At 44.5% G+C, this 23150-nt stretch overlaps 1 protein-coding gene across 1 annotated transcript; it reads right to left on the bottom strand.

Moving 5' to 3' along the window:
* Window positions 1-526: 526 nt before the first annotated feature.
* Window positions 527-22935, bottom strand: LOC143806359 (uncharacterized). The gene is made up of 5 exons (XM_077286675.1): window positions 22791-22935; window positions 8703-8804; window positions 5793-5830; window positions 2059-2168; window positions 527-808 (listed from the first exon to the last, which is right to left on the bottom strand). The coding sequence occupies exons 1-5, from the start codon at window positions 22903-22905 to the stop codon at window positions 688-690; spliced, it is 486 nt and encodes a 161-aa protein (XP_077142790.1). The 5' UTR covers window positions 22906-22935; the 3' UTR covers window positions 527-687.
* Window positions 22936-23150: the final 215 nt, after the last annotated feature.

The raw sequence follows: 23150 nt of genomic DNA on the forward strand, positions 1-23150 counted from the left end.
GGAGACAAGTCTGGAGACACTGCCGGCAGCTCCTGGGTAATCACCCACCAATGATGTCCCCCAGGTGCTCGATGGAGACAAGTCTGGAGATGTTGCCCCGAGCTAATGTGTAATAACCGACCAATGATGTCCCCAATGTGCCCTATGGAGATGCTGCCCGCAGCTCTTGTGCAATCACCGAACAATTACACCCCCCATGAGCACAACGGAGACAAGCCTGGAGACACTGCAGTTATAGAAGCAGGTGTAGGCCTCGCAGGCGGCTCACAGTAATACCAGGAACATGCGGCCTGGGGTAGAAAATTTGTCTCCAGGACAGGAGGAATGGCCGCACCGCTGGTTGCTGATATTGTCATGGATGTTGGGTGTCTGGATGGTGCTGAAGTGACCACCCCACCTGTCGCCCCGTTCATGTACACTACTTGGGAGTATTTCGGGTGTCCTGTGCACAAGTATCTTGTCCTGTCTTGTGCCCTCTGTAGGTCCCTGCATAGTTCATAACACAGGCGGACAATTGGAAAATCTCTTTGTTTTACAGATTTAATGCTGATCTCTTAGAATTGTCATATTTCGTCATCAGTGAATTATGTTATTAATGGTGAAGTTTATGGAAACATTCGGTCTCGTTACGTTCCTGGGTTTTCCTCCCTGCACCGTGCCCTAGAAGCCGTCATCTATAACCGTGGTTCATGGGCCGGCGTGGACAGCTCCTTGCATCATTGGCTGCGGATTCATCCTCAGCCCCCTGTGCTGGGCAGATGGGGGGCAAGAACCTTCAGCTTTGATTTGGACCTTGTTTGTGCGCTCCCTAAAATACAAAGAAATAACACGTGACATAGATGTGAGTGTGGCGACCTCCTGGTGACACAACTAGTGATGCCAATGAGATATTACCGGCCTTACCAGGGGCTGCAGGTATACGACTGCAGCTATAGGAATGCAGCTATAGGTCCTCAGGTATAGGACTGCAGGTATAGGATCCTAGGTATAGGGCCGCAGCTGTAGGATCTCGGGTATAGTACTGCATGTATAGGACTGCAGGTATAGAGCCTCAGGTATAGGGCCGCAGCTATAGAATCTTGGGTATAGAACAGCAGATATAAGACCCCATGTATAGGACTGCAGGTATAGGACCCTAGGTATTGGGCCACAGCTATAGGATCTCAGGTATAAAACCACAGGTATAGGACTGCAGGTATAGAGCCACAAGTATAGGACTGCAGCTATAAGTCCTCAGGTATAGGGCCACAGCTATAGGATCTCAGGTATAGGACAGCAGCTATAAGTCCTCAGGTATAGGGCCGCAGCTATAGGATCTCAGGTGTAGGACAGCAGCTATAAGTCCTCAGGTATAGGGCCACAGCTATAGGTCCTCAGGTATAGAACCCCAGGTATAGGGCCACAGCTATAGGTCCTCAGGTATAGAGCCACAAGTATAGGACTGCAGGTATAGGACCCTAGGTATAGGGCCGCAGCTATAGGACCTCGGGTATAAGAACCCAGTTATAGGGCCACATAACATGGTGCAGGAAAGACAACAGAAGAACAAAAGGGGTCAGTGATAACTGCTGTGTGTTAGGGGGCGGCAGCACAAGGGACGGTGTTATTTCACTGAGTAGGGTACATTCTGGACACTAGGTGTGAACAGTATTATAGTGGGGCACAGTGTGCTCTCTGGGTGTTGTCTGGCACTGTATGGGCTCTATATGGGGTGCCATCTGGTAATATAGGCGCAGAGATTCTCTGTAGGAGGCACTGTTGCTTGGCGCTGTGTGGGCACCCTGGTATCATGCATGCAGAGAACAACAATGGGTAATGTTTGATTCTATAAGGATATATTGTTCGGCTTTATGGGGGCATTATATGCAACATCTGAGCAAAGCATGAAACTCTGAGCTTTCTCCATATAGCCTCTGCGCAATGTGTGCACATTAACCTGCACAGTATGGCGCTATACACTATGTATACCAGTGTATAGGGCAGGGTGGCAGCAGGGGGCAGCGCAGACATAGACTCAAACCATGGCTTTCCCTGTTATTACACTGTGAGATATTGTACCTGTTCTCCAGGCAGAGCTGACATTCATTCCCGTACGTGTATCCGTCCGTGCCGCACACCGGCTTATTCTCATACGGACAGAAGTCGCCATCATACCTGGAACACAAAGGCTGCTCCGGCGTCATTACAGGGCTGCTCTCTATGGTCAGACACCCCGTATTCTGACGTGTGCAGTTCATTATATGACACTGCAGGAGATTGCATTTAAAGGGAATGTCCAATTTAGTAACTTTGTTTTTTTTTTTTTTTTTTTTTTCAATGCATTTAAAAGAGTGCAGCACACAATCTAGATTAATAATTAATCATAATTTTTATCAATTATAATAATTATAATTGACCATTTTGTGCCTGCAGCACTTGTGCAGAGCTGGGTGTCTCCCTAGCCACAAGAAACCCTGCCTAATTCTGCTGTCATGTCTTTCCCCTATGTTTTCTGTAAAGGAGAAACATGACCATGATTTGTTTGTTTACTGTAACCATGGAGACACATAGGTCTGCGTAATTGCTGTATACTGTGATAGAAAATATTAAGGTCGCTAAGCCCCTAGTAAAGGGGGCACTCACCCCCCTCCCTCCTTCCCTCCCACACACATTTTCAGTGAGGAAGCAAACAGCTGACACTCTCAATCTCCTAGACTCAGACTAGTACATGGACATAAAAGAGTAGGAAGTTGGGTGCAGTGTGAAGTGAACCATCCAATTTAAACACGCAGGCAGTCCCTTTTGGAAATAAAGGCCCGGTGCATTGTCAAGGAGAATGTTGTCTTTTGTGCGTGAGACAATGGTTTATAGACTGGACAGGTAATTGAGACAGAAAACGTGTTTTCAGAGGGTTTTATAACAAAGTTACATGTGTTTACACATAAATAGCAAAGTGGAAGAGGCATTGTCCCTACAGAACATACATCCTGAAAATCTTTGTAACCCCCCTCCAGGGGAAATTTTATAACTACTATAGCCAGCCCAGACTTGGTGTCTCTGAAACAAAATTATGAATATCGGGGCTGGCATAGATCGGATAATAATGTGACAATTATTTTCAGCTTCAAGACGAATCGAGGAAGAAGATGCATGTTTTTTTCATAACTGTAAGCCCTTCTTATAAGCCACAAATCAATAGTGGACAGACTGGTGACAACAGCCATGTCATGTTTGGTCTCGAGGGAAAGGTAAAATCCCAATAAAAACTATGTTGGCAATCCAAACTTCTGCAATCCTCAAAAGTAAAGTTATAGCATAAGTTGGAAATTTCATAAAATTTTGAAGGGCTGAGGATATTCCACAAGCCGGCTCACGTGAGGCCATCACTGAGGGCTGTGTGGGTGTAACTCAGGTGCGGATAAAAGCCCAAGACAAATTATGATCTGTGTTCATATAGAGAGATACATATCATTGTATGCATGATTCCATTAACCAGACGTTTGTCAGATCAACGCACTGTCCTTCATTAGGCCGAATCATATCTGTGATCAGTGTAGTAAGTTTATTTTGTTTTATCTGTTTTATTTTCTGTAACTGTATATGCTGTATTGTGTTGTCTACTTTGTGAAATCTTTTGCATATTTTTTTATAAAGACCGCCTATAGTTTTGTATTAAATATAACATTCAATAGTTCTGTTCCTTTTGTTCTGTAACCCGCACCCCGAAGCCATACGCTAACAGAACCATGTTTCCAGTCAGCCTGTATAAATGACTGTTGGTGACAGCGAGTAGTCTGCGGTTATCGTGTGGTTCGCAGTGACTGTATCGGGAGTATATACAGTGGGGCAAAAAAGTATTTAGTCAGTCAGCAATAGTGCAAGTTCCACCACTTAAAAAGATGAGAGGCGTCTGTAATTTACATCATAGGTAGACCTCAACTATGGGAGACAAACTGAGAAAAAAAAATCCAGAAAATCACATTGTCTGTTTTTTTTATCATTTTATTAGCATATTATGGTGGCAAATAAGTATTTGGTCAGAAACAAACAATCAAGATTTCTGTCTCTCACAGACCTGTAACTTCTTCTTTAAGAGTCTCCTCTTTCCTCCACTCATTACCTGTAGTAATGGCACCTGTTTAAACTTGTTATCAGTATAAAAAGACACCTGTGCACACCCTCAAACAGTCTGACTCCAAACTCCACTATGGTGAAGACCAAAGAGCTGTCAAAGGACACCAGAAACAAAATTGTAGCCCTGCACCAGGCTGGAAAGACTGAATCTGCAATAGCCAACCAGCTTGGAGTGAAGAAATCAACAGTGGGAGCAATAATTAGAAAATGGAAGACATTCAAGACCACTGATAATCTCCCTCGATCTGGGGCTCCACGCAAAATCCCACCCCGTGGGGTCAGAATGATCACAAGAACGGTGAGCAAAAATCCCAGAACCACGCAGGGGGACCTAGTGAATGAACTGCAGAGAGCTGGGACCAATGTAACAAGGCCTACCATAAGTAACACACTACGCCACCATGGACTCAGATCCTGCAGTGCCAGACGCGTCCCACTGCTTAAGCCAGTACATGTCCGGGCCCGTCTGAAGTTTGCTAGAGAGCATTTGGATGATCCAGAGGAGTTTTGGGAGAATGTCCTATGGTCTGATGAAACCAAACTGGAACTGTTTGGTAGAAACACAACTTGTCGTGTTTGGAGGAAAAAGAATACTGAGTTGCATCCATCCAACACCATACCTACTGTAAAGCATGGTGGTGGAAACATCATGCTTTGGGGCTGTTTCTCTGCAAAGGGGCCAGGACGACTGATCCAGGTACATGAAAGAATGAATGGGGCCATGTATCGTGAGATTTTGAGTGCAAACCTCCTTCCATCAGCAAGGGCATTGAAGATGAAACGTGGCTGGGTCTTTCAACATGACAATGATCCAAAGCACACCGCCAGGGCAACGAAGGAGTGGCTTCGTAAGAAGCATTTCAAGGTCCTGGAGTGGCCTAGCCAGTCTCCAGATCTCAACCCTATAGAAAACCTTTGGAGGGAGTTGAAAGTCCGTGTTGCCAAGCGAAAAGCCAAAAACATCACTGCTCTAGAGGAGATCTGCATGGAGGAATGGGCCAACATACCAACAACAGTGTGTGGCAACCTTGTGAAGACTTACAGAAAACGTTTGACCTCTGTCATTGCCAACAAAGGATATATTACAAAGTATTGAGATGAAATTTTGTTTCTGACCAAATACTTATTTGCCACCATAATATGCAAATAAAATGATAAAAAAACAGACAATGTGATTTTCTGGATTTTTTTTTCTCAGTTTGTCTCCCATAGTTGAGGTCTACCTATGATGTAAATTACAGACGCCTCTAATCTTTTTAGGTGGTGGAACTTGCACTATTGCTGACTGACTAAATACTTTTTTGCCCCACTGTATATACATTCCATGCTTTGGAATCAGAGGTGTACAGTATATACCAGATGCTCACTGTTAGTTTCCCGATCACCAGCCTATTAGTGGAAACAGCCTGCGGCCTCCTCCGTTGATCGTCAATCGTGTAATTGTCCGGACGATAGGGGGCAGCAGAGAGCTGTTCGCTCCAAAGATAACAGTGGGTGGATATGAGATAAGGCCTTCCCTGGCTGCGATCTTTGACAAATTGGTGGCAGCGGTGGGATTCTGAGCGACCCCTCCTGTGTTCCCTCCTTGACATATACACAAGCTAGAATTGTGATCAGTGCTGCCTGCCTCGTGTTCTACTAAGGACACATATCAGAGACCCTGCAGGGCTTCATCTCACCTCCCATGTCTTCATGCTTGGTGCTGCTAACACCATGCCTGCAAGCAGAAAATTAATTACAGTCAGTATACCGCACTCTGTATATCGCAGTCTGTGTATTACAGTCTGTATATCGCAGCCTGTATATAGCAGCTTGTATATCGCAGTCTGTATATCACAGTCTGTATATTGCGCTCTATATATCTCACTCTGTATATCACAGCCTGTATATCGCAGTTTGTATATCACAGTCTGTATATCGCACTCTGTGTATCGCAGTCTGTATATCGCAATCTGTATATCACGGTCTGTATATTGCACTCTGTATATCCCAGTTTGGATATCACAGTCTGTATATCGCAGTCTGTATATCGCACTCTATACCGCAGTCTGTATATCACAGTTTGTTTACCGCAGTCTGTATATCAAAGTCTGTAAATCACAGTCTGTATACTGCTGTCTGTATATCGCACTCTATATCACAGTCTGTATATCACAGCCTGTATATCGCAGTCTGTATATCACAGTCTGTATACTGCTGTCTGTATATCGCACTCTATATCACAGTCTGTATATCACATTCTGTATACTACAGTCTGTATATCGCAGTCTCTATATCACAGTCTGTATATTGCTGCCTGTATATCGCAGTCTGTATATCGCAGTCTGTTTACCGCAATTTGTATATCAAAGTCTGTATATCACAGTCTGTATACTGCTGTCTGTATATTGCACTCTATATCACAGTCTGTATATCACAGTCTGTATATCGCAATCTGTATACTACAGTCTGTATATCGCAGTCTCTATATCACAGTCTGTATATTGCTGCCTGTGTATCGCAGTCTGTATATCGTAGTTTGTATTTTGCAGTCTATATAACAGTCTGTATTTCAGAATCTTTATATCTCAGTCTCTATACCATAGTCTGTATATCACAGTCTTTATATCGCAGTCTGTATATCGCAGTCTGTTTACCGCAGTCTGTATATCGCAGTCTGTATATTTCAGTTGGTAAATCACAATCTGTATATCGCACTCAATATGACAGTCTGTATGTCACACTCTATATGTCGCAGTCTGCATATCACAGTCTGTATATCACACTCTATGTGGCAGTCTATGTCACAGTCTGTATATCGCAGCCTGTATATCGCAGTCTGTATATCGCACTCAATATCACAGTCTGTATATCACACTCTGTATGTCGCAGTCTGCATATCGCAGCCTGTATATCGCAGTCAATATATCGCAGCCTGTATATTGCAGTCTATATATCGCACTCAATATCACAGTCTGTATATCACACTCTGTATATCGCAGCCTGTATATCGCATCCTGTATATAGCAGTCAATATATCATAGTCTGTATATCACAGTATGTATATCACATCCTGTATATCGCAGCCTTATATCGGAGTCGGTATATCACAGTCTGTATATCGCTCTCAATATCACAGTCTGTATATCACACTCTGTATCTCGCAGTCTGTATATCACAGTCTGTATATCGCACTCTGTATGTAACTCTCTGTATATTGCAGTCTGTATATCACAGTCTGTACAGTATATCGCACTCTGTATGTCACACTCTGTATACTGCAGCTTGTATATGGCAGTCTGTATATCACACTCTGTATATCACAGTCTGTATATCGCATTCTGTATATCGCAGTCTGTATATTGCAGTCTGTATATCAGTCTGTATATCGTATTCTGTATATCGCACTCTGTATATCCCAGTCTGTATATCGCAGTCTGTATATCAGTCTGAGTATCACAGTCTGTATATCACAGCCTGTTTATCGCAGCCTTATATCACAGTTTGTATATCAGTCTGTATATCACAATCTGTTTATCACACTCTGTTTATCACACTCTGTATATTGCAGTCTGTATATCATAGTCTGTATATCGCACTCTGTATATCGCACTCTGTATATTCCAGTCCGTATATCACAATCTGTATATCGCAATCTGTATATCGCAGTCTGTATATTGCAGTCTGTATACCGTAGTCTGTATATCGCACTCTTTGTATAGCAGTCTGTATATTGCAGTCTGTATATCGCAGTGTGTATATCACACTCTGTATACTGCAGCTTGTATATCGCAATCTGTATATTGTAGTCTGTATATCACACTCTGTATTTCGTAGTCTGTATATCGCAATCTGTATATCCCAGTCTATATATCCCAGGCCGTATCTCGCAATCTGTATATCACAATCTGTATATCGCAATCTATATATCGCACTCTGTGTATAGCAGTCTGTATATTGTAGTCTGTATATAGCACTCTGTATATCCCAGTCTGTATATCGCACTCTGTATATCGCTCTCTGTGTATAGCAGTCTGTATATCACATTCTGTATATCGCAGTCTGTATATCGAACTCTGTATATCCCACTCTGTATATCGTAGTCTGTATATCGTAGTCTGTATATCGCACTCTGTATATCCCAGTCTGTATATCCCAGTCCGTATATCGCACTCTGTGTATAGCAGTCTGTATATTGTAGTCTGTATATAGCACTCTGTATATCCCAGTCTGTATATCGCACTCTGTATATCGCACTCTGTGTATAGCAGTCTGTATATCACATTCTGTATATCGTAGTCTGTATATCGCACTCTGTATATCCCACTCTGTATATCGTAGTCTGTATATCGTAGTCTGTATATCGCACTCTGTATATCCCAGTCTGTATATCCCAGTACGTATATCGCAATCTGTATATCGCACTCTGTGTATAGCAGTCTGTATTTTGCAGCCTGTATATCGTAGCCTGTATATTGCAGCGTGTATTCTGCAGTCTGTAAATCGCACTCTGTGTATAGCAGCCTGTATATCTCACTCTGTATATTTCTATAGTGTCACCTCCGGTTAATATATCACATGCAGATTCTTCCATGTTCACCATCTCTTACCTGCCACCAGGCCGAGGATCAGAGTTCTCAGCAGGACAGTATACATTGTGCTCTGCTCTGCAGCAGTATGGCATCCCTTGTATATGTACAGCTCTCCCTTATCTGTAGCAGAAGTGAGAGCAGATCTCAGATTTATTACCCAGTCAGTAACATTAACCCTATGCACTTTTATTGTCTGATAAATGGCAGTTGTTACGTCAGTGGATCTGTGCTGTTACTGTAACCACATCCCGGGTCCACGAGCCCTTATCATATCAGTAAATGACATGGGAATATCAGAGCCAGGATCCATGCCCCGATCACCGGCAGCATGGTCCTGATGGTGCTGTACACATTGGATTATTATCATCCAACCCTGTTGGACGGACTGGGCATCTAATGTGTATGGGGCCTCCCAACCAGAGGAGTCAAAAGTCGCCATGGTCAAAGCGCTTGTTCACACGCTGCATTTTTGTCATACGTTTTTCAAGGGTATAAAACACTGCATTTTACATTATCAGCAGAGTTAATAAGTTAATTAATTAATAAGTTCATGAGAATGAATGAAATTGCACAACCCCCAAGGCAGTGGTGTACCACAAGCGCCAGCACTCCTCTACTGTCATCATACGTCCAACTGTATCGGCATCCTGGATGTCAGCTGATGCTCCCTCTCCCATCCTCCCATGCTACCCCCTCAGCGCCTGATATCTCAGCGTAGTGGGCGCGATGGCGTCACTAAATGGCGCCTGCTGCCCTGAGTTGTTCGGAGCATCAGAGCAGTTGCTGCAGAGAATAGAGCAGTGCAGGAATGAGGAGGAGAGGTCAATACTACTATGTGGAGAACTATGGGGTGCATCATACTATTTGAAGGACAATGGTGTGCATTATACTGTATGGATGACTATAAAGTGTATCATACTGTATGGAGGACTATAGGGAGTGCATTATACTGTATGGAGGACTATAGGGAGTGCATTATACTGTATGGAGGACTATAGGGAGTGCATTATACTGTATGGAGGACTAGGGGGTTCGTTATACTGTATGCAGGACTATGGGGAGTGCATTATACTATATCGAAGACTATGGAGAGTGCATTATACTGTATAAAGGACTATGTGGTGCATTGTACTATATGAAGGACTATGGAGAGTGTATTATACTATATGGAAGACTATGGGGATGCATTATACTGTCTGTCTTGCTCTTTCACTTGCATAACTCGCCTGACACCTGCACACTGTACTTTAATGTTGTTTAATGTTATCCTAACTACAGAATAAAGTAACGCATCAACAAGGATCGGGTGAGTGCTCTAATTCTTTAATAACTTTTGTATTCACTTTCAAAAATATTTTAAGTGATTGCACCACCCTGAAGAGATCCTAAGGAGGCAAGCGAGGTGTTGGTCTAATAGACATTGCAAAGCTATAGTATTGGTGCCTGGATCTTGTTTGTAATGGATGCATTATACTGTATGGAGGACTATGTGGTGCATTACTATATGGAGGACTATGGAAAGTGTATTATACTATATGGAGGACTATGGAGGTGCATTATTCTATAAGGAGGACTATGAGGGTCCATTATTCTGTAAGGAGGACTATGGGGTGCATTACCCTATATGGAGGGCTATGGGGAGTACATTATACTGTATGGAGAACTATGGGGAGTTCATTATACTATATGGAGGACTATGTGGAGAGCATTATACTATATGGAGGACTATGGGGAGAGCATTATACTATATGGAGGACTATGGAGTGCATTATACTATATCTAGGACTATGAGGAGTGCGCTATACAGTGGAGAACTATGGGATGTATTATTGGGCAGCACAGTGGCGCAGTGGTTAGCACAGCAGCCTTGCAGCGCTGGAGTCCTGGGTTCAAACCCCACCAAGGACAACATCTGCAAAGAGTTTGTATGTTCTCTCCATGTTTGCGTGGGTTTCCTCCGGGTACTCCGGTTTCCTCCCACATTCCAAAGACATACTGATAGGGAATTTAGATTGTGAGCCCCAACGGGGACAGCGATGATAATGTGTGCAACCTGTAAAGCGCTGCGGAATATGTTAGCGCTATATAAAAATAAAGATTATTATTATACTATATGGAAGATTATTGCATTATACTATATGGTGGACTATGCGCTATGTGGGGACCATTATAATACTTGGAGGGCTATGTGGGGCCCATTATTTGGAGAGCTATGTGGAAGCCTTTATACGCTGTGGAGGGCTATGTGGGGCATTATAATGTATGCAATAAATTATACAGTGTGTAGGTTTGTGTGGGGTCCATCATGCTGTGTGGGGTCCATTATACTGTTGGGAGCACAGTAGGATCATCATATTGTGCATGTGGAGGGTACTGTGGAAGAATTCACTGTGGGGGTACAGTGCTTGGGGGGCACTTTTGTTGACTTCATACGTTATGAGTGCAATGAAAGGAGGATCTAGGGCTCCAGTAGGAGGAGAATTACTTTGTAAGGACTGCAAATTAGTGAGCTATGCCCCTCTGTGACCCGCTGAATATTAATTATTTTTTTGGATGAAGGGACCTTATTAAAACTTCTGCTGTGGAGCCCCATGATTTCTATGTACGCCCCTGCCACAAGCCACCACTTCATACAACTGTTTTTGCAAAAAAAACTGTAGGAAATGTCGCCATTTTAGCAAAAACAACCACATAAACTATAATGGACATAAGGTCTATACATGAAAAATACAGAAAACATAGGTGAAAACAGAGTCTGAATGGGGACCTAAGAGGTTTAATTGTGAATTGACTGTGGTGGTGGCGTGGGCACAGGCGCGGACCCCGTCATCCTGCACCAGGCACCGTGCCCTTTATCCTTAGTTCTGCAGAACTCATGGGGGACCCAGATCGTGTTCTCCTTCACGTTCTCCCCAGGGTCTCGTATATACAGTGCCTACAAGTAGTATTCAACCCCCTGCAGATTTAGCAGGTTTAATAAGATGAAAATAAGTTAGAGCCTTCAAACTTCAAACAAAAGCAGGATTTATTAACAGATGCATAAATCTTACAAACCAAAAAGTTTTGTTGCTCAGTTAAATTTTTATAAATTTTAAACATAAAAGTGTGGGTCAATTATTATTCAACCCCTAGGTTTAATATTTTGTGGAATAACCTTTGTTTGCAATTACAGCTAATAATTGTCTTTTATAAGACCTGATCAGGCCGGCACAGGTCTCTGGAGTTATCTTGGCCCACTCCTCCATGCAGATCTTCTCCAAGTTATCTAGGTTCTTTGGGTGTCTCATGTGGACTTTAATCTTGAGCTCCTTCCACAAGTTTTCAATTGGGTTAAGGTCAGGAGACTGACTAGGCCACTGCAACACCTTGATTTTTTGCCTCTTGAACCAGGCCTTGGTTTTCTTGGCTGTGTGCTTTGGGTCGTTGTCTTGTTGGAAGATGAAATGACGACCCATCTTAAGATCCTTGATGGAGGAGCGGAGGTTCTTGGCCAAAATCTCCAGGTAGGCCGTGCTATCCATCTTCCCATGGATGCGGACCAGATGGCCAGGCCCCTTGGCTGAGAAACAGCCCCACAGCATGATGCTGCCACCACCATGCTTGACTGTAGGGATGGTATTCTTGGGGTCGTATGCAGTGCCATCCAGTCTCCAAACGTCACGTGTGTGGTTGGCACCAAAGATCTCGATCTTGGTCTCATCAGACCAGAGAACCTTGAACCAGTCAGTCTCAGAGTCCTCCAAGTGATCATGAGCAAATTGTAGACGAGCCTTGACATGACTCTTTGAAAGTAAAGGTACCTTACGGGCTCGTCTGGAACGGAGACCATTGCGGTGGAGTACGTTACTTATGGTATTGACTGAAACCAATGTCCCCACTGCCATGAGATCTTCCCGGAGCTCCTTCCTTGTTGTCCTTGGGTTAGCCTTGACTCTTCGGACAAGCCTGGCCTCGGCACGGGAGGAAACTTTCAAAGGCTGTCCAGGCCGTGGAAGGCTAACAGTAGTTCCATAAGCCTTCCACTTCTGGATGATGCTCCCAACAGTGGAGACAGGTAGGCCCAACTCCTTGGAAAGGGTTTTGTACCCCTTGCCAGCCTTGTGACCCTCCACGATCTTGTCTCTGATGGCATTGGAATGCTCCTTTGTCTTTCCCATGTTGACCATGTTTGAGTGCTGTTCACAAGTTTGGGGAGGGTCTTAAATAGTCAGAAAAGGCTGGAAAAAGAGATAATTAATCCAAACATGTGAAGTTCATTGTTCTTTGTGCCTGAACTACTTCTTAATACTTTAGGGGAACCAAACAGAATTCTGGTGGGTTGAGGGGTTGAATAATAAATGACCCTCTGAAAAAACTTTTCCCAATTTAACCCCTTAACGACCGCCGATACGCCTTTTAACGGCGGCCGCTAAGGGTACTTAAACCACAGCGCCGTTAATTAACGGCGCTGTGGAAAAAGTGAATAGCGCCCCCCAGAGTCGGATTTTCTCTGGGGTCTCGGTTGCCGAGGGTAGCCGAGACCCCAGAGAACATGATTCGGGGGGTTTTTACCGACCCCCGAGTTGCGATCGCCGGTAATTAACCGTTTACCGGCGGTCGCAACAAAAAAAAAAAAAACGCGATTTGCCGTTTAATTTCTCTGTCCTCCGATGTGATCGCACATCGGAGGACAGAGAAATGTGGTCCCCGATGGCCCCCAATAGCCCCCCAATACTTACCTACCTCCCCCGGTGCTCCTCGTGTCTCCCCATGGGCGCCGCCATCTTTTTTCCGGGAAAAAATGGCGGGCGCACGCGCAGTGCGCCCGCCGCCCGGCACCCGGATGTTCTTTGGGGTCTCGGCTGCCGGGGGTAGCCGAGACCCCAAAGAACATGATCGGGGTCGATTTGCACCGACCCCTGCTTTGCGATCGCCGGTAATTAACAGTTTACCGGCGACCGCAAAAAAAAAAAAAAAAAGCGATCAGTTATTTCTCTGTCCTCTGATGTGATCGCACATCAGAGGACAGAGAAATAGGGGGATTCGGGGACCCTATCATACTCACCCGGGGTCCCTGGGTCCTCTTCTGTCTTCTCCTGCCAGCCGGCTTTTTCATCATGGCGGGCGCATGCGCAGTGCGCCCGCCATCTGCTACCATCTGCCGGCCGGCAGGAGAAGACAAGTTGGGGCTAAAATTAGGGTTAGGGTTAGGGTTAGGGTTAGAGTTAGGGTTAGGGTTAGAGTTAGGGTTAGGGTTGGGGCTAAATTTAGGGTTAGGGTTAGGGCTAGGGTTAGGGTTAGGCTACTTTCACACTAGCGTTTTTTGGCTTCCGTCGCAATGCGTCGTTGGAGAAAAAACGCATCCTGCAAAAGTGCTTGCAGGATGCGTTTTTTCTCCATTGGCTTGCATTAGCGACGCATTGCGACGGATTGCCACATGTCGCATCCGTCGTGCGACGGATGCGTCGTGCTTCGGCGGACCGTCGACACAAAAAAAACTACATGTAACTTTTTTGTGCGACGTGTCCCACATATTTCAGTGCCACGTGCCACGTATTTAAGTGACACGTGCCACGTATCAAAGTGCCACGTGCCACATATTTCAGTGCCACGTATCAAAGTGCCACGTGCCACGTATCAAAGTGCCACGTGCCACGTATCAAGGTGCCACGTATCAAAGTGCCACGTGCCACATATTTCAGTGCCACGTGCCACGTATCAAAGTGCCACGTGCCACGTATCAAAGTGCCACGTGCCACATCTTTCAGTGCCACGTGCCACGTATTTAAGTGACACGTGCCACGTATCAAAGTGCCACGTGCCACATATTTCAGTGCCACGTATCAAAGTGCCACGTGCCACGTATCAAAGTGCCACGTGCCACGTATCAAAGTGCCACGTGCCACGTATCAAAGTGCCACGTGCCACATATTTCAGTGCCACGTGCCACGTATCAAAGTGCCACGTATCAAAGTGCCACGTGCCACATCTTTCCGTGCCACGTGCCACGTATTTAAGAGACACGTGCCACATATTTCAGTGCCACGTGCCACGTATTTAAGTGACACGTGCCACGTATCAAAGTGCCACGTATCACGTATTTCAGTGCCACGTATTTAAGTGACACGTATCACGTATAAGTGCCACGTGTCACGTATTTAACTGCCACATATTTAAGTGCCACGTATCAAGATTTTCCATGGAGAACAGACACATCCAGAGATATGTCTGCTCTCCACGGCTGCAGCAACACACTGACAGGAGCCATAGTTCCTGTCGGTGTGTCACTGCGCATGCGCGAGCGAGTTTACCGGCGGTCATTGACCCCGGCACTCTCGCTTAACGGCAGTGCTGCGTGGGAAAGTTCAACGCAGCTGTACTGCTGTTAACCGAGACGCCGGAGTCATTGAACTCCGGAACAGTACGCGATACACTGCTAGGAGCTTCGCTCCTGGCAGTGTATCGCCGGAGAGCAGCCGATCGGCGTGGGACACTCGTTTTATGGATTCTGCGGACAGGGAGTATGAATTTGGTTTATTATTTTTGGATTTTTTCCTGGAGGATCGAGGGCTTCGCCTACAAGTGTGCTGTTGGTGAGTATATACTCTGTGTTATATGTTGTATGTACTGTGTGTCATGTATGTGTATTGTGTGTAGGTGTTTTGTGTAACTTTACAATTGTGCTAAGTCGCCGGACACAGGGACAACTCTCCCATCCTAATACCGGATGGGAGTAGTAGTCCCATACGGCGACTTAGCACAATGGTGGCACTAGCGTCGCATGGGGACACACACACGCACACACACGCACACACACGCACACACACACACACACAGAAGGACTCCATGCTGCTTCACTGGGGGGCGGGGGCTTCCCTCTTCCTGTCCGACGTCACGTCCGGTCCTGGGTGTCAACCCCTCCGTACAAAGACGCCGACACCCAGGACAAAGGCGCTGTGTGTGGAAGGTAATATGGGGCCCTAGGGGGATACGCAGACACGCCGCTGCGTAAAGAATTGACATGTCAATTCTTTTTACGCCGGCGTGTTTGCAGACAAAAGCGCCGCGTTTTTTTGCGGTGTGTCTGAACGGCAAAGTGAATTTCTCATTCACTTTGCCGGCAGACGAAAATGACATTGCGCATTTTTGAAAAGCGCCCGCAAAATAGCGCTCAAAAATGCGCTATGTCTGAAAGTAGCCTAAGGCTTCTTTCACACTTGCGTCGGTACGGGGCGGTCGCAATGCGTCGGCCCGATGTACCGACGCACGTTGTGAAAATTGTGCACAACGTGGGCAGCGGATGCAGTTTTTCAACGCATCCGCTGCCCAGTCTATGTCCTGGGGAGGAGGGGGCAGAGTTACGGCCACGCATCCGCGGAAATGGCGGACGCGACGTACAAAAAAAAGGTTACATTGAACTTTTTTTGTGACGACGGGGGCTAAAGTTATGGTTAGGGTTGGGGCTAAAGTTAGGGTTGGGGCTAAAGTTAGGGTTAGAGTTGGGATTAGGGTTAGGGTTTGGATTAGGGTTGGGATTAGTGTTACGTTTGGGATTAGGGTTGGGATTAGGGTTAGGGTTGGGATTAGGGTTAGGGGTGTGTTGGATTTAGGGTTTTGATTAGGGTTATGGTTAGGGTTGAGATTAGGGCTGTTTTGGGGTTAGGGTTGTGATTATCGTTAGGGTTGTGATTAGGATTATGGATCGGGTTGAGATTAGGGTTAGGGCTGTGTTGGGGTTAGGGTTGGAGTTAGAATTGGGGGGTTTCCACTGTTTAGGTACATCAGGGGGTCTCCAAACACGACAGCCAATTTTGCGCTAAAAAAGTCAAATGGTACTCCCTCCCTTCTGAGCTCTGCCGTGCGCCCAAACAGTGGTTTACCCCCACATATGGGGCATCAGCGTACTCGGGATAAATTGGACAACAACTTTTGGGGTCCAATTTCTCCTGTTACCCTTGTGAAAATAAAAACTTGGGGGCTAAAAATCTTTTTTGTTGGAAAAAAATATATTTTTTTATTTTCACTACTCTGCATTATAAATTTCTGTGAAGCACTTGAGCTTTCAAAGTTCTCACCACATATCTAGATAAGTTCCTTAGGGGGTCTAGTTTCCAAAATTTGGTCACTTGTGGGGGTTTCTACTGTTTAGGTACATTAGGGGTCTGCAAACGCAACATAACGCCCGCAGACAATTCTATCAAAGTCTGCATTGCAAAATGGCGCTCCTTCCCTTCCGAGCTCTGCCGTGCGCCCAAACAGTGGTTTACCCCCACATATGGGGTACCAGCATACTCAGGACAAATTGGACAACAACTTTTGGGGTCCAATTTTTCTTGTTACCCTTGTGAAAATAAAAATTTGGGGGCTAAAAAAATCTTTTTTGTGGAAAAAAAAATATTTTTTATTTTCACTACTCTGCATTATAAACTTCTGTGAAGCACTTGGGCATTCAAAGTTCTCACCACATATCTAGATAAGTTCCTTGGGGGGTCTATTTTCCAAAATGGGGTCACTTGTTGGGGGTTTCTACTGTTTAGGTACATTAGGGGTCTGCAAAGGCAACATAACGCCCGCAGACAATTCTATCAAAGTCTGCATTCCAAAATGGCACTCCTTCCCTTCCGAGCTCTGCCATGCGCCCAAACAGTGGTTTACCCCCACATATGGGGTACCAGCATACTCAGGACAAATTGGACAACAACTTTTGGGGTCCAATTTCTCTTGTTACCCTTGTGAAAATAAAAACTTGGGGGCTAAAAAATCTTTATTGTTAAAAAATATATATTTTTTATTTTCACGACTCTGCATTATAAACTTCTGTGATGCACTTGGGCATTCAAAGTTCTCACTACACATCTAGATAAGTTCCATGGGGGGTCTAGTTTCCAAAATGGGGTCACTTTTGGGGGGTTTCTGCTGTTTAGGCACATCAGGGGCTCTCCAAACGCGACATGGCGTCCGATCTCAATTCCAGTCAATTTTGCATTGAAAAGTCAAATGGCGCTCCTTTGCTTCCGAGCTCAGCCATGCGCCCAAACAGTGGTTTACCCCCACATATGGGGTGTCGGCGTACTCAAGACAAATTGTACAACAGCTTCTGGGGTCCATTTTCTCCTGTTACCCTTGGTAAAATAAAAATTTGGAGGCAAAAAGATCATTTTTGTAGAAAAAATGCGATTTTTTTATTTTCACGGCTCTACGTTATAAACTTCTGTGAAGCACCTGGGGGTTTAAAGTGCTCACCACACATCTAGATAAGTTCCTTAAGGGGTCTAGTTTCCAAAATGGTGTCATATGTGGGGGTCTCTACTGTTTAGGCACATCAGCGGCTCTCCAAACGTGACATGGCGTCCGATCTCAATTCTAGCCAATTCTACATTGAAAAAGTAAAACGACACTCCTTCTCTTCCAAGCTCTGCGGTGCGCCCAAACAGTGGTTTACCCCCATATATGGGGTATCGACGTACTCAGGAGAAATTGCACAACAACTTTTGCGGTCTAATTTCTCCTGTTACCCTTGTGAAAATAAAAATTTGGGGGCAAAAAGATCATTTTTGTAGAAAAAATGAGATTTTTTATTTTCACGGCTCTACGTTATAAACTTCTGTGAAGCACTTGGGGGTTCAAAGTGCTCACCACACATCTAGATAAGTTCCTTGGGGGGTCTAGTTTCCAAAATGGTATCACTTGTGGGGGGTTTCCACTGTTTAGGCACATCAGGGACTCTCCAAACGCGACATGGCATCCGATCTCAATTCCAGCCAATTCTGCATTGAAAAAGTCAAACGGTGCTCCTTCACTTCCAAGCTCTGCGGTGCGCCCAAACAGTGGTTTACCTCCACATATGGGGTATCGACGTACTCAGGAGAAATTGCACAACAACTTTTGTGGTCTAATTTCTCCTGTTACCCTTGTGAAAATAAGAATTTGTGGGCGAAAAAATCATTTTTGTGAAAACAAATGCGATTTTTTATTTTCACGGCTCTACGTTATAAACTTCTGTGAAGCACTTGGGGGTTCAAAGTGCTCACCACACATCTAGATAAGTTCCTTGGGGGGTCTAGTTTCCAAAATGGTGTCACTTGTGGGGGGTTTCCACTGTTTAGGCACATTAGGGGCTCTCCAAACGCGACATGGCGTCCGATCTCAATTCCAGCCAATTCTGCATTGAAACAGTCAAACGGTGCTCCTTCACTTCCAAGCTCTGCGGTGCGCCCAAACAGTGGTTTACCTCCACATATGGGGTATCGGCGTACTCAGGAAAAATTGCACAACAAAATTTGTGGTTAAATTTCTGTTTTTACACTTGTGAAAATTAAAAAAAATGGTTCTGAAGTAAAATGTTTGCAAAAAAAAGTAAAATGTTAATTTTTTTCTTCCACATTGTTTTAGTTCCTGTGAAGTACGTAAAGGGTTAATAAACTTCTTGAATGTGGTTTTGAGCAGCTTGAGGGGTGCAGTTTTTAGAATGGTGTCACACTTGGTTATTTTCTATCATATAGACCCCTCAAAATCACTTCAAAGGTGATGTGGTCCCTAAAAAAAAAAACATGGTGTTGTAAAAATGAGAAATTGCTGGTCAACTTTTAACCCTTATAACTCCCTAACAAAAAAAAAAATTGTTTCCAAAATTGTGCTGATGTAAAGTAGACATGTGAGAAATGTTATTTATTAACTATTTTTTGTGACATATCTCTCTGATTTAAGGGCATAAAAATACAAAGTTTGAAAATTGCAAAATTTTAAAAATTTTCGCCATATTTCCATTTTTTTCATAAATAATCGCAAGTAATATCGAAGAAATGTTACCACTAACTTGAAGTACAACATGTCACGAAAAAACAATCTCAGAATCAGCGGGATCCGATAAAGCGTTCCAGAGTTATAACCTCATAAAGTGACACTGGTCAGAATTGTAAAAATTGGCTCGGTCATTAAGTACCAAATTGGCTCTGTCACTAAGGGGTTAAAAAAAAAAATAAACAAAGAAATAACATTCTTTTTTGCTGCAGTGCATTTCACACTTCCAGGCTGATCTACAGTCCAAATGTCACAATGCCAAGTTAATTCCAAATGTGTAAACCTGCTAAATCTGCAGGGGGTTGAATACTACTTGTAGGCACTGTAGATATTCTACATCATTCATCTTAGTGAAAGGTTCAGATAACGTCTCGCGCTCCTTCCCCTTTCTTGACACTTTTCACCATTGTTCCTTGTACGCAGCAAAAACCAGACATAAATATATGTGACGATATCTGCAAAAGTGACAGGAGGGAATCGATCTTTTTTTTTTCTCATGTATTTTTGTGTAGATTGTGTTCTGTGTTCAGCATTTAAAGTGTTTTTTTCAGGACTTAAGACCCCATAAACTATGGATAAGTCGGCCTGACCTAATACTGGTGGGATCGGCAAACCATCCACAGTATATAGTGGCCTCCCAACACTTCCCCCAACAGATGATGTCCGGGGAGAAAAGGAGGCGGCCATTAGAATTTCAATGGCAAATCCTTTTGTGCTCCTTGGAGATGAGCAGTGGAGGAGTCTAGAGGACACAGGAGTCTGGAGGAGGAAAACAGTAGTCTGGAGGGAGGTGGACAGGTCTGGAGGAGGACAGAGGAGTATGGAAGAGGAGGACAGAGGAGTCAAGAGCAGGAAAAGGACAGGAGTCTGCAGGGTGGATAAGTGGGACTGGAGGAGGGGTACAGAGGTGCCTGGAAGATTAGGAGAGAGAAGTCTGGAGGAGGAAAACAGTAGTCTGGAGGAGAAAAATTGTAGTCTGGAGGGAGGGGGACAGGTCTGGAGGAGGACAGAGGAGTATGGAAGAGGAGGACAGAGGAGTCAAGAGTAGGAAAAGGACAGGAGTCTGGAGGGTGGACAAGTGGGACTGGAGGAGGGGTACAGAGGTGCCTGGAAGACTAGGAGAGAGAAGTCTGGAGGAGGAAAACAGTAGTCTGGAGGGAGGTGGACAAGTCTGGAGGATTATGAAAGAGTAGGACATAGGAGTCAAGAGTAGGAAAAGGACAGAGGAGTCTGGAGGAGGAACAAGTGGGATTGGAGGAGGGGTACAGAGGTATCTGGAAGATTAGGAGAGAGAAGTCTGGAGGAGGAAAACGGTAGTCTGGAGGGAGCGGAACAGGTCTGGCAGAGGAGTATGGAAGTGGACAGAGAAGTCAAGAGTAGAAAAAGGACAGAGGAGTATGGAGGAGGGACAAGTTTTGACTGGAGGAGGGGTAAAAGGTGTCTGGAAGGAGAGGAGAGAGGAGATTGGAACAGGAGGAGAGAGAAGTCTGGAGAAGGAAAACAGTAGTCTGGAGGGAGGGGGACAGGTCTGGAGGAGGAAAGAGGAGTATGGAAGAGGAGGACAGAGGAGTTTGGAGGAGGAAAAGGACAGGAGTCTGGATGAGGAAGATGACAGAGGAGTCTGGAGGGAGGAGGACAGAGGATATCACTTTTTTTATTAGTCCGATGAAGCGACCTGAACTGACAATCATCTGATTGCATGTATTATATACTCCAGTATACAGCAATCATTACTATTTCTTGTGAAGTACCAAGATGGCGACTATGGGGGCCTTTAGTGGGCCCCGTCTGCTGTTGTAGTCTATTGGAATCCCACAGTCTCGTTGTAGGTGGGGGGAGCAGCGTTAGGCCAATACCAACCACTTTAATGCCACTGACAGAGAATGACAGCACCCTCTAAAGGGTTAAACAGCAGCAATCAGAGCTGGGTTCGGGTTGCTGCTATAAGGCTATGTGCACACGATGCGGATTTGCTGCAGACCCGCACTGTGATTTACAGTACAATGTAAATCAATGGGTAAAAAAAAAGTTGTGCAGATGGTACGGAAAAATCAGTGCGGAATTGCTACGGATTTAAAAGAAGCGCATGTCACTTCTTTTGTGCGGATCTGCAGCGTTTCTGCACCCCTCCATTATAGAAATTCACAGTGGTAAAAACTGCATGAAATCCGCACAAAATCCGCGGCAAATCCGCAGCTGCGGATTCTGCCAGGAGATGCGGATTTTGTGCAGAAAATTCTGCACCACATTTCCTAAGTGTGCACATAGCCTAAGAGGAACGTGCTAACAAAGAGGTCTCATCTCTCTCCATTAAAGGGGAAGGATGGGTTGAGTAAAAAGTGTAAAATCAACTCTGTACATCATTTTTATATTTATGGATGCAAAAAATTAGGTATAAAAGTTTTAAATTTCTCTGATTTTACTTTTGCTCCAAATTCTTTATGGCTTCTGCGCTATCTTTACTGCAGCTGTACTGTATTATTTGTGACGTTTTTGCGAAATGTCACAGCATTTTTGCACATGGTCCCCCCTACCCTGGCGGAGCACAAGATCTGTCAATTGTTTTTTTGCGCAGCTGAAGTCTAATGTGGGACATTGTATTACTTATTGGAAGGATTGTGCCACAATTTATTCTTGATAAGTGCAAAAGAGCAATTAAAACTCATCTTGAATTGTTTCAAATTAATTAAACATCATGAGTCATTTTTATAAATTTTGTGCAATGTCCACAAGCGAAAAGACAGAAAAATGAGTTAAAACTATAAGCAACTGATGAATTAAGGCTTTAAAATAAAACGTCAGCAGGAAGATATTGTGTATAGTCCTCTGTAACTGACCAACCTATAAACAATGGACATTCAAACAAGACCGACCTGGATGACTGCTCGCAAGATGACACGACCCCTCGTAGGGCATTTTATGGTAGTACAAAAGGTCACCCAATTAGGACCTCCACCTAGGGGAGCGGCGGGAGCCATATAGTACTGTCCAATGAGGTCTCACTGTTTACCAGTAGGACATATTTAGACGGACACTTTTTTCAATGCCATCTTTATTTTATGGTGGTTCCTCCTCTTCTATGATGTCAATGTGTTCTTGAGAGGATTAAGAAAATGTGGTCACCCATATCACCAGCTATGGCCGTCTTTATGTTGGGAGTTGTAGTGTCCTGAGATGATATGTTATGGCATCAATGCAGTCAGTCATGGCAGCGTTCACCGCTGTTCGAGGTCTTGTATCTGTAGGAAGTAATGTGTTCCCTGGTCACAGAGTTATAGAAAAGGTCACAAGTCGGCTAGATTCAACATGGAATCGTGATATACTGACCCCTTCTCAGACCATGCCTTCTTCCACATCGCCTGCACAGTGTGTGTGACCTCTTCTTCCGCTTGTGTCTTCTTCTCTTGTGGTATTTTCGATAAGACATGGTTTGCCATGACATGATGCTTTCTGGTGAAGTTCTCAGGTTGGTAACTTATGGGCCATAAAGTTCATAGACCGAGCTTATGTCATAGAGCAAGACGATTGTGACTTCATCAGTCATTGTCTAGTCACCATGTAACAGACCGCAGTAAGGTGGCAAGTGCTGACCCTATGTAGTGAGGAGTAACGGGCTACAGTGATCCATCTCTACTTTTCACCAAGTTTATTTCACCAATCTTGTGTTTTAGACAAAGGGTAATGTTT

The sequence above is a fragment of the Ranitomeya variabilis genome, chromosome 2, assembly GCF_051348905.1.
Source record: "Ranitomeya variabilis isolate aRanVar5 chromosome 2, aRanVar5.hap1, whole genome shotgun sequence".
In the NCBI taxonomy this organism is placed as follows: Eukaryota; Metazoa; Chordata; class Amphibia; order Anura; family Dendrobatidae; genus Ranitomeya; species Ranitomeya variabilis.